The sequence below is a fragment of the Leptonychotes weddellii genome, chromosome X (genome assembly GCF_054177405.1).
Source record: "Leptonychotes weddellii isolate Sample4059 chromosome X, ASM5417740v2, whole genome shotgun sequence".
NCBI classification, from domain to species: Eukaryota; Metazoa; Chordata; class Mammalia; order Carnivora; family Phocidae; genus Leptonychotes; species Leptonychotes weddellii.
The window spans coordinates 92,201,538-92,214,013 of record NC_138385.1 but is presented as its reverse complement, the minus strand read 5'-3'; the positions used below and the strand labels follow the sequence as shown (position 1 = coordinate 92,214,013).

Sequence of the window (12,476 nt, the reverse complement as noted above, 5' to 3'; positions counted from 1 at the left end):
GGGAACACAAGCAGGGGGAGTGGGAGAGGGAGAAGCAGGCTTCCCTCTGAGCAGGGAGCCTGATGTGGTGCTCGATCCCAGGACCCTGTGATCATGACCTGAGCCGAAGGCAGACGCTTAACCGACTGAGCCACCTAGGCGTCCCTGAATAAATTGTATTATAATGACTTCACCTTTTTCTTTTTTACTTTTTCAAATGCAGCTGCTAGAAAATTTAGGATTATATATATGGCTAGCATGCTAGGTGTATTATCCAGCACCAACCTATACTATTATTATTTTTTCTTTAAATTGAGTTCTTTTCATTTTCTACTCATTCTGAAAATATTCATGAAATTACAGTTTGATGTACTAGTTGTATTTTTATAATACAATTTAAAAATCCCACAACTATTAACCTAAAATTGAAAAGATAAATCTGTCCATATGTAACCTAAAACCCTCTTGTGTACCACACCCTTTGGGAAATACTAGCCCAGGGCAGAGCTACTCAGAGTGTGGCCCGTCAACGGGTGCCAGTCTCCTTACTGTTCGTTATCACTCACAATAAGGACATACATTGAGAGCATGCATTTAGAAACATTTATAGCAATTTGACAGACTAATCTAATATCCACTGATGCCTTGGAATCTACTATCTAATATTTAAAAATCAGGAGTTATATTTTCCATGTCCTTTACATTTTATTTTTCTAGTAAGTCTTTTTTATTCTATTTTGCCAAGATACTGGTCAACAACAGATTGGAAATTAGAAGCAAGAAACAAAAACCAAACTGATCACCAGAATTAGTTTGAGACACACTGGCCTACAGTATAAGAGAATCTTCCCTGGGCCTTCTGGAGTGATAACCCAAGAACTGCAATCCTCAGTCATACCCAACAGTGCCCTAAGACATAAAAGTGTAGTAAGTAGATCTTCCAGAGCCCAACAATAAAGGCTGGCACAGAGAGAGTAGGAAGTTGATTCCTGGCAAACCAGAAATCCTGTTAAATGGAAATTTTCTTCCTCTAAGCATTTTAATTTAGAAAATTTTTGCTGTAATTCTAAGAAATGTGGGTCCTCATTACCTTTGGGGAGAAAAACTGTATACTAAGGAAAAGGCACACAAAATCCTTATAAAATGTGGACCTAGAGTACTGAGCTAGATCTCGAGAGGGGTACAGTTGTGTCAGCTGGAGTCGCAGTAAGCCGGGAGCTCACTTGGTGTGTGAGAGGAGTTTGTTATAATCTATCTAGGAAGGCACATGTGGCATGAAGGTTAAAAATACTTAACTCTGGAGTCAAAAACACTGGCTTGCCACTTAGTATATGACCTTGAGCAAATTATTTAACCTCTTTTACATTCAACATACCTGTTGCAGTAGAGAATCTCCAAAAAAGGAGATTCCTCCTCTACCCGTAGGTGCTTGCCACTCCTCACATCCAGAGGTAGAACCTAGCTCCCTCCCCTTGAATCTGGGCGGGCCTTGCGACTTGCTTTAGCCACTGAATGCAGGAAAAGTGACATTCTGGGACTTCCAAGCCCAGGCATTAAGAGAACTGGCAAATTCTGCTTCCTCACTCTTGAAGAACAGCTGCTATGCTGTGAGAAGTCCAGGACTGACTCCCTGTGATTAGATACCTGGCCCATGACAGGCCATGTTGGACATTACAAACCCAAGTGAGCTCCCAGCTGACTGCGACTCCAGCTGACACCACATGGAATAGAAAAACCAATCAACTGAGCCCAACGAACCCCCAGAATCGTGAGAAATAGTAAGTTATGGTTTGCTACACAGCAATAGAGAATTGAAACATCTCTAAAATGAGGATAAAAACAGAAAAAAAAAACAGTATAAAGAGTGGTGGTAAGGAATAAAGTAAAATAATGTACGACAAGTGCTTATGATGGTGCTTGGCACATAAGTGCTCAACAATTGGCAGCTGTTACCATTCGAGGAGCGAAAATGAACACATGTGCAGTGTGTAACTGCAGGCTGTCTGGGAGGGAGATTACATTCAGGGTCTGCTGCCTTGCAGGCGCTGAGCACCAGAAGGCACAGAAGGTGGCAAGGCAAGGCTTTGTGGTGAAACACGTATTGGACCTGAAAGATGGAGACTGCAGAATGATGGTTTCTAAACCTCTGATACAAGGAGACCCACCCATGGACTGCCGGGCAAGAACAACATGTGTCTGCACCAAAGGCTGAAGACCGCCTGGCAGAACCCCAGAGGTCTCTACAGAGTAGATGGGTGGCTGCCCGTACCTGGGGGGAGGGCAGCGAGGGGGGAATGGGGAATGACTGCTAATGGGTATGGGGTTTCTCTGGGAGTGATGAAAATGTTCTAAAATTGGCTCTGGTGATGGCTGTACAACTCTGTGAAAATACTGAAAATCATTGAATTGTGCAATTTAAAAGGGTGAAATGTATTGTATATAAAAAATGTCTCACTAAAGTTATTACTACATAGTAAAGAGGAGAGTAAAAATGAAGAGGGTGGAGATGACAAAGGAGCAAGAAGCATTCCATAGGGTTGTCTGGGGCTAACAGATGCCAGCCTATTTGGCGTCAAGAGGAAGAGCAGGTATTTTCAGATAGTGAATGAACCCAGTGCCAGCCAGGAGCTGTGTACCCTGGAGACACACCCTACTCTTCCAAAGGATCACGGGAATTTTGCATGACTATTTGACGGCTGTGTAGCTCACTCATACCTGTCTTCCTTCTGCTTAAGCCACAACCTGACCTCTGCTAATCACATGGCTTTTAAAAAGAGGAAAACTTCCTAGTCAAAAAAGATAGCAAAAATGCTTCCTGATAGAAAAGCAGATAAAGGCCTACATTCAGACAGACCTCAGAGGTGGATGAGGGGGATTCCGAAGCTTAGCCTACCCCAGAGCCCCAGATGCCAACTCCACATTTGAAGGAGGTCACCTGAGATGTGAGATGGGCAGTGGGCAATCTCTTCCAGGCCACAGTCCCCCAAAAGCAGCTACTCCCAACCACAGCCACTTCCTGGGAAAGTTTTCAAATCCTTGGACTGCTGCCAGAGCCAATGCAGCACACCAATAGTCCCCCCAAACCGGGCAGTATCAGCAGCAGCAGCATCCTGGGAGCTGAGTGCATTCCGAGTTATATCCTGTTAAATCCTCCCAACAAGGCCCACCAGACTGTGCACCAACATCCCCCAGAAATCCCCATCTCTTCCTGCTCAAATCAACCCTGCAAATCCTTGTTTTATAAGTCAATCCATATAATTCCTATAAAAGAGGGGATGTTCTTTTAAAAAAAAACCAAACTACTGGGGCGCCTGGGTGGCTCAGTTGGTTAAGCGACTGCCTTCGGCTCAGGTCATGATCCTGGAGTCCTGGGATCGAGTCCCGCATCGGGCTCCCTGCTCGGCAGGGAGTCTGCTTCTCCCTCTGACCCTCCCCCATCTCATGTGCTCTCTCTCTCTCTCTCTCTCTCTGTCATTCTCTCTCTCAAATAAATAAATAAATAAAATTTAAAAAATAAAAAAACCAAACTACTCCAGAAGATGGGGCATCTGAATAAGAGGAAAACATCTTTTAATCTTGGAGAGGAAGAAGGGTTAGAAATAGAAATGAAAGAGTTTGACTACTTGTGTCACCAGGGTAGGGACATCAGAAGAGAAACCGCTGATGGTCAGGCAGACTTTCAGCGGTTTGCCCTGACGGTCCTGCCAAGTCCTAGTCCCATAGTGCCATCACTAAACAAGGCCAGAAGCCCCAGACCAAACACAACTTTGTGTCTTTCCCTCGTAACCCATGGGTCCTTCCTAATGCCAAGAGGACCTGAGATGTTAATACGCATGCACAAACTCAACTTGCTCTTCTTAGGTCCAAGCAGTTTTAGAATTCAACTGTTCAGGGTGCCTGGCTGGCTCAGTTGGTGGAGCATGCAACTTTTGGTCTAGGGGTTGTGAGTTCAAGTCCCATACTGGGTGTAGAGATTACATAAAAATCTTTTATAAAAAAAGAACTAAAGTATTCAAGAATAGTCTTAAATACAATTTTTAAAAAAGATGAAGAATTCTGATTTCTTGGGGACCTACTCTCAGCCTTTCCTACTCAGTCCCACCCTACTTTGGCCCCTGAGGGAGGGTCTCCTGAACTTTTGCACTCCTACTTTCTCCGGATCTAGGGTAGGGGATGGAAAACTTGCAAGCGGAAGGACAAAAGGGAACCTCATCTCTCCTCAAAGCAATTCTCTCCTTACCAGGGAACAATGGGCAAATGAGTTCAACTCAATAAACAACATTCACCCATCGAATGCACCGGAAAACTCAACAGGTCTTAGGAAACATGTTTTGTAATTCCACTATCACAAACTCCACCAACACACTGCTTTCATCCAACTCATGAATATTTACTGAGCACTGGACCCAGTTGTAGCTGCTCCCAGCATAATGCAATTGTTAAACATCAGTTATAGACTTACTGTGTACCTGTATCAGGTGGCACTGAGAGAGGCACCTATAACCTAGACCTAGGCCTTGTTCTCAAGCCGATGATATAACAAGAAATAACTGTTAACCACCTTGACACTTACTGCATGTCAGGCACTGCTTTACAGATACTAATTCCTTCCTCAAAGCAGTGCTTCTGTCTCCCCATGTTGTTCTTTTTTTTTTTCTTTTTAGATTTTATTTATTTATTTGACAGAGAGAGAATGAGAGAGAGAGAGCACATGAGAGGGGGTAGGGTCAGAGGGCGAAGCAGACTCCCTGCCGAGCAGGGAGCCCGATGCGGGACTCGATCCAGGGACTCCAGGATCATGACCTGAGCCGAAGGCAGTCGCTTAACCAACTGAGCCCCCCAGGCTCCCTCCCCATGTTGTTCTTAATCCCATCTTAAAGGTGAGAAAACTGAAGCTCAAGATGTCAAATTATTTCCCTGAGGTGAGACTGCAGGAAAGTGGTGAGGTGGCATTCACACCCAGGCATTCTGGCGCTCAATCTCCTCAGCTTCAGCAGCAGCAGAAGCCACCAGCACAGGGTCTGGCTCACAGTGGGTACTCAAAGGCGGCCTGCTGAGAGGAGCTGGATGGTTAATGTAACAGGCAGAATAAGAGTGTTTTGCTGAAGGTGCCTCAGGCACAGACAATAAGAAGTTCCTTAATTCTGACTGAGAGGAGCCTAGAGGGAGGAAGTGAACCCTGGAAAGGGAAAAGGGAAGAAGGGGGCATTTCAGGCTGAGGGGAGCACAGGATCTGTGTGACACTGAGGCAGTCTGACAGCTGAGATCCGGTGATTCTATCTGCCGGCTAAAGGTATTTAAGCAGATCCAAGCAACAAGGGTTTGCTCGTCATTAGTTAAACGGTGCATACAACAAAGCACTAGAAAGAACAGTAAATTTGCTAATTTCCATCCTGGGGGTAAATAAAAGGAAAGAAAAAAAGGATCACTGGCGGGTAATGGGAACGTGCACAGGATTTCAATATTGGAAGAACCTGTTGTTAAAGCAAACCACCAGAGGTATTCCCTAGTCACCTTCTACAACAGTTCCTAGGAAAACCACTCACCAACTCATATCCCCCAGATGTGCAGGTTGAATCTCATTAGGAATGGGTCCCAAATGATAAGGCCTCTGGGCAACCAAGAATAATCAGCATCCAGAATGGACTATAATAAAACCTCAATAATTCAGATTTTACTGAGGATATTATTTTTCTAAGTAACTGGCCTCACTAGCCCTCAAAAGAACAAACCATGGTACTACCTGGCCCCTAAATTGAAGACTCCCAATTTTTCCACACCAACTGTAACGCATGTAAGTGTAATATTTTAAACCTTCAAATGCGTTTCTACGGTTCCAGTTTCAAATAAAGGAAAACAGCTTTAAGCTAATCTTAATATCAGTAGAGAATGCATTAAATGGTTCTACAATAAAGTTTCCTACTAGGGCTTAATAAGAATGCCCCCTTCTTAAGTTCCTTCGAAGAAATTTAAATTCCACAGATAAATTGCAAGCCCAACCAAAAATCCCCTCCCTGCCCTTAAAACATGGAAATAACCTATTATTTAAACTCCCAAATAAAACTGCAAACTTCAACAACCTTTCCAATATTTTCTTCTGCTAGGTTTCCCTCTCCCAAAGCTGATTCTGACGGCTGGGTGGGTTGGTGGGTTCTGGGTTCTTTCCTAGCAGACACATCTGAGTTTCTCAAATCAAGCAAAAAGAATGAAAATAGAAGTATACATATAGTATTTATATCACTAACCTGTGATATTTGTTATATTCTGCCTTTAAAAACGCACGATGAAAAACGCAAATTGGGAAAGACTTAAGCCACCTCCTCCTATGAACGATGCAAATGAAGGCCCAATCAGAAAATACCTCCCACCCACCACGAAAAGCATGTTTTAAGTGACTAAAGAACATTTCCCTTGATTTCCTTCTCTTCCTTGGTTCACCTCATATAAAATACTCATATCTTCACTGTGTGATAATTCTTCGAATCAGATACTTAAGATCTGTGCGCTTTTGTGGTATGCATGTTATACTACAGTAAAAAATGTTTTAAAAATAGGTCACATTAACTTAAAAAAATAAGTGTTGCTAGGAAAAACAGCAGGAAATCAGTTTCCTCGCTGCTTGCACCCCCGCACTACCTGCAACCACTTTACAGAACGTCGAAGACATGAGACCTGCTTATCTAAAATTCTGCCATATGTCCTCAAAATCTCCCCCTGCTTCGCTCATTTTTGGGCAGCCCATTGGGGCACCAGCCCTCCATAGCTCCTAGCAGTTGCAGCCTCGCGGGCTGGGAGACGCAGTGGTCGCGCTGCCACTCGAGGGGGCCTGCGGCCCCACCAGACCCCTGGGCAACACACCCGAGGCCTGCGGGAGCGCCTGCGGGTTGGCGGGGGAACCCGGCCCGGGGCTCGCGCCCGGCCGCCCAGACGGCGCTCCGCCCCTGTCAGTAGGTGATGTGCCGAATCTGCCCCCGGGATGCCGCGAAGCAAGAAGCCGGGCCACCTTCAGGGCCGGCTGCAGCTGCCGCTCGCGCGCATTTCCCAAGACGCAGAGTAGGCGAGCGCGCAGGCCCCGGCGACCCCCCGGAGCCCGCTCAGCTTTCCCCAGTGCCCCCCACGCCGGCTGCTGAGAGGGGGCCGGTCCCCCGGGACCCCTGGGGCACCCAGCGTGGGCCCAGATTCCCCACACCAAACATACTTGCCACCCACCCTAAACCACCCCCAACTGCACCCACTCACTCAGGCCACCTGAGAGGGGCCCCTGCCACCGGCACCGCGAGCGTCACCACCCTGGGTACCGCACCCAGTCGACCGCCGGCCGGCAGAAGGGCGTTTAGCCCAGCACCGCGCTGCGTCCCAGCCCCGCGCGCTCCAGAGCCGCTGCCCTGCGCGGCCCACGGTGGGTCCGCCCCGCCCCCCGGGGGGGGACCCGAAGCCCCCACGCGCCCGCCGCACCCCGGGGGCCCTACCTGAAGGTCGGTGGTTGGGCGGGGAGGTCCGCACCGCGCCCGACTCGGCCATCTTCCCGGAAAGCGGGGGTCCCCGCGCAGCCCCCTCCGTCCCGCTTCCAACCCCGCAGCCGCCGCCGCGCTCCATCGGGACCCGCTGGCCGCACAGGCGCACTGCCGGAGCCGCCGCGCCGCACCGGACCGGCGCGCACCCGCACGCGCACGCGTCCTCCTCACACAGCGTGCGCACAGGGCGTGCACGTGCGAAGTGCGCACCGGTTCTCACGCCGCGCACGCGCACCGCGTGCACATGCGGGGGGCACACCGGCCCTCACAGGGCACATGCACGCGGCGGGTACGGGCAGCGTGCGCGCTAGTTCTCACAGAACGCGCACAAACCGCGCGCACTTTCGATGTGCACACCAGTCCTCACACAGCGCGCAAGCATCATGGTTCCTCAGACACTGCTTACACGTAATGTGTACACACCAGTGTAAACGCACCTCCCCACAGTGTGCACACACTCAAACCGTTGTACACATAAGATGCAGTTTCTGACATTATGCACGCATCCTCACAGAGTTGTGAACACAGTGCACACATACCACGTGCACACGTGCTCACCCAGCACGCACGTGTTCTCACACACCGTGGACACACGTCCTCACACAGCATGCATACGTTCACACACACTAGGCGTCTACACACATACATACTCAGTACTGCTGCTCTGGAAACAGTTCCTGGCTAGGGCCTCAGGCAGGTGCCACTGGTGTAGACGCCCGACCGACCCTCCCGCCAAGCGCATTAGGTTTCAGTTCTCAAGGTGGATGGGCGGTCTGTGCTAGGTTCTCCCTCAGCCCAGCCAAGACGTGCGGCGACCCAGGACGGCTCTACAGTAAGCCTGCTGGTCAACCTTCAAGGCAGGGCAGGGGCATGCAATCGTAGGGACCTACGACTTCCAACCTTCCGCCTTCCAACCATGCCCTCACTCCCTGGCAGATTCCACCGACAGCTACTCTATGGTTCCTTTTTTCCGGGGGAGAAAATAATGCCCAGTTGAGAAATCTCTGCGGGGACGACACACAAGAAACTGTTAAACGTGTAGTAGCCTCAGGAGTAGAGGTCGGGAAAGGGTGTGTGTGTAGTGGTGATGATGGGGGTTCTCCTGGACATCCTTTTCCCCTTATCACTTTTTCAGAAACATACATATTGAAAAAGATATCTTTGCATAGCGCCAGTTCAAGCTTCCAGGTGTTTACCCAGGTATAGCCTGCCAAGTGATAACTGATTTCAGTGGGGCCCCAGGCTGCACATTTCTCTGTTGGACAGTGACCAGCCCTCTGAGGTTTTAACTCCCACCCCTGGGGGAGAGATAAATGCCTGATTAAAAAACGGAATTAAGCTGAATAAGAGCACAAGATTTCTATTGGGGATGATAAAAAAACGTTCTAGAATTTGATTATGTGATGTTTGGCTCCATAAGTACACTAAAAACCATTAAACTGTACATTTTAAATGGGTGACCTGTAAATTATACGAATTTTTAAAAACCCACCAAACTCAAACCCTCAGGAACCAGCATCTGAATTAGTAGTGAAAAGCTTGGAGAGTCCCTTTGTGGCAGAAAAACATGATGAACGTGTTGGTGGCACTCCCAAAGGTGCGCTGGGAATAGGGCGTGACCATGGTGAGAAAGCCAGAAGGGGATTTTAGACACAAATGAGCAAGAAAGCAGGCAAGTGGGAGCTGGTCCCTTGGCTGTAAAGAAAACAGTTTCTAACCCAAGTAAGATTGAGCCAAGTTAATTAGGGCATGGGAGCCATCTTCACTCCCCCCACCCTCATTTTTTCTTACAGACCTTGGGTAGCAGTTCATAATTCATCCAACTCTTGAGCTCTTGTCTTGCTGACATGCCGGAATAGCACCCCATCCTACTTTTATTCTATTTTTTCCCTATTTTTACTTTCTATTCCCACTTCCATTCCTCCAGTCATAGGCACCTCACTATTTTTGTAGCTCCATTTTCCAAATATATAGTGTCGTGAAGATATGCATGGCATTAATTTATATAAATGATAATTGCACAATAGCTATCACTGTTTTTCCTTGCTTGGAATCGTCAACATCTATTCATTGCAGCTGTATACAAATTAGAAATAGGTCATTCATTCTGGTTTACTCTTTTCTTTTAAAGATTTATTTATTCTAGAGAGAGAAAGAGAGCACACGAGCAGGGGGAGGGGCAAAGGGAGAGGGAGAATCCTCAAGCTGACTCCCGGTGGAGGAGGAGCCTGAGGTGGGGCTCGATCGCAGGACCCTGAGATCATGACTTGAGCTGAAATCCAGAGTAGGCAGCTTAACTGACTGAGCCACCCAGGTGCCCCTTGGTTTATTCTTCTTAAATTGCCTACTCGATCCTTGTCCATCTTTTTATTAGTCTACTTGTCTTTTTCCTGTTGATTTCGTTTTTTTTTTTTAAGATTTTATTTATTTATTTGACAGAGAGCGAGCGAGCGAGCACAAGCAGAGGGAGTGGCAGGCAGAGGGAGAGGGAAAAGCAGGCTCCCCGCAGAGTAGGGGGAGTCTGATGTGGGACTCCATCCCAGGACCCCGGGATCATGACCAGAGCCAAAGGCAGTCGCTTAACCAACTGAGACATCCAGGCTCCCGATTTCCAGGAGTTTCTTGTATTCTAGATAATTCCTTATAGGTTTAAATGTTGCAAATTCACACTAGTCAATTAACCTTTTATTTTTTTTAAAGATTTTATTTATTCATTTTGAGAGAGAGAGCACAAGCAGAGGGAGAGGGAGAAGCAGGCTTCCTGCTGAGCAGGGAGCCCGACGCGGGGCTCGATCCCAGGACCCTGAGATCACGACCTGAGCTGAAGGCAGCCACTTAACCAACCATCTGAGCCACCTAGGCGCCCCAACCTTCTCTAAGATTAGCAAAATTCCTTAATTTTTATGCCCAAATCCATCCATTTATAAAGCTTCTTATATGAAAATAATGTCAAACTTACAGAAATGTTGTGAGTTTACAAAGAACACTCATATACTCTTAACTCGGATTCACCTATTGTTAACATTTTACCCCACTTATGTGATTTATCTTTTTATCCTCAACTGGTTTTGAGAGTAAATTGCATACATATGTATGGCCCTTTAGCCCTTATTACTTCAAAGTGTATTGCCTAATAAGAATATTCTCTTAGACAACCATACTAGTTATCAACCTCAGTAAATATAACATGGATACAATAATTTTACCTAATTGGCTGCCACTTTAACCGCTGTAGAGGTACTAATACGCAATCTGTGGAGAGGCACTGTAAAGCCATGCAAATATCCTACTCCTTGTCAAAACTTCCTCCTAAGATTTAGCATCCATCCATAATTCTTTTTTTTTTTTTAAAGATTTTATTTATTTATTTGACAGAGAGAGATAGCGACAGCAGGAACACAAGCAGGGGGAGTGGGAGAGGGAGAAGCAGGCTTCCCACTGAGCGGGGAGCCCGATGCGGGGCTTGATCCCAGGACCCTGGGATCATGACCTGAGCCGAAGGCAGACGCTTAAAGACTGAGCCACCCAGGCGCCCCTCCATCCATAATTCTTGATCCTAGTCTTTCCCATCGTTAAAAAAATTAATCAACTTTTCACCTTATGGTTTGTACTTTGAGGTATTTTTTTAAATGCAGCTATAAAAGGCCAAATTATGGGATGTTTATTGCAGCCCTTCAATCCCCGTGGAGATGGGAGTCAAGGGGGAAAGGGATCAATTCAAACTGCAGTCCTCACATAGTTAGAAGGAAGTAACAAAGATCAAAGAGGTATTGTTTTATATTTCCCTGGCCCCGAGATCATCTATACCTCTACTCTAAAGCAATTTACTTTCAGTCTATGGTGTGATAGGGATCTTTATTTACTTCTCTCTGTAAACTGTAGCTTCTCAGCACCATCCATTAAATAATCTATCCTTTCCCCCATATTTCAAAACCACTTTTATCATATATCAAATTATCATATATACATGGACTTGGTTCTGAGCTCTCTGTTCTGTTTTTGTTACTGCATCTGTTTGTCACTATGGCGTGACTTGTTATTTGACCAAGAGGTCCTCTTTCCCATTTTTAGAATTCTTAGAAATTCATGACTTCCATATGAACTTATTTTAGAATCAGTTTTTTTTTTAAAGATTTTATTTATTTATTTGACAGAGAGAGACACAGTGAGAGAGGGAACACAAGCAGGGGGAGTGGGAGAGGGAGAAGCAGGCTTCCTGCCAAGCAGGGAGCCCTATGTGGGGCTCGATCCCAGGACCCTGGGATCATGACCTGAGCCAAAGGCAGGCGCCCAATGACTGAGCCACCAGGCGCCCCAAGAATCTGTTTTTCTACAACACTCCCCCATCATGATGGAATATTAATCGGGATTATGTCGAAATCAGAGGGGCAGTTGGGTGACTCAACCGGTTAAGCGTCTGACTTCGGCTCAGGTCATGATCTCAGGGTCCTGGGATTGAGCCACATGTTGGGCTCCTTGTTTGGCGGGGAGTCTGCTTCTCCCTCTGCCTCTGCCCCCGCTCATGCTTGTTTTCTCTCTCAAATAAAAAAAATCTTAAAAATAAAGAAATCATAGATTGCTTTGGGGAGAATTGGAATTTTTTTTCAAAGAAAATTTTTTATGTAACATGTATTATCTGTTTCAGGGGTACGTCTGTGATTCATCAGTCTTACACAATTCACAGCACTCACCACAACACATACCCTCCCCAATGTCCATCAACCAGCCACCCCATCCCTCCCACCCCCCTCCACTTCCGCAACCCTCAGTCTGTTTCCTGAGATTAAGAGTCTCTTATGGTTTGTCTCCCTCTCTGATTTTGTTTTCTTTTTTCCCTCCCTTCCCCTATGATACTGTCTTGTTTCTCAAATTCCTCATATCAGTGAGATCATATACTTGTCTTTCTCTGATTGACTTATTTCGCTTAGCATAATACCCTCTAGTTCCATCCATGTCATTGCAAATGGCAAGATTTCATTTTTT

At 46.6% G+C, this 12,476-nt stretch overlaps 1 protein-coding gene across 6 annotated transcripts in view; it reads right to left on the bottom strand.

Annotated features, from left to right (window-relative positions):
* Nucleotides 1-7,612, bottom strand: part of MAP7D2 (MAP7 domain containing 2) — a 107,884-nt gene extending 100,272 nt beyond the window's left edge. For 4 of the 6 annotated variants that reach the window (XM_081809066.1, XM_081809067.1, XM_081809068.1 and 1 more), the window contains exon 1: nucleotides 7,449-7,612. In XM_081809066.1, coding sequence (XP_081665192.1) covers nucleotides 7,449-7,575 — 127 coding nt within the window. In that variant the 5' untranslated portion in view covers nucleotides 7,576-7,612. Of the gene's footprint in view, nucleotides 1-7,218; nucleotides 7,312-7,448 lie in introns of those variants that run through there. The other 2 variants (XM_081809071.1, XM_081809070.1) reach the window with 2 other exon arrangements.
* Nucleotides 7,613-12,476: the final 4,864 nt, after the last annotated feature.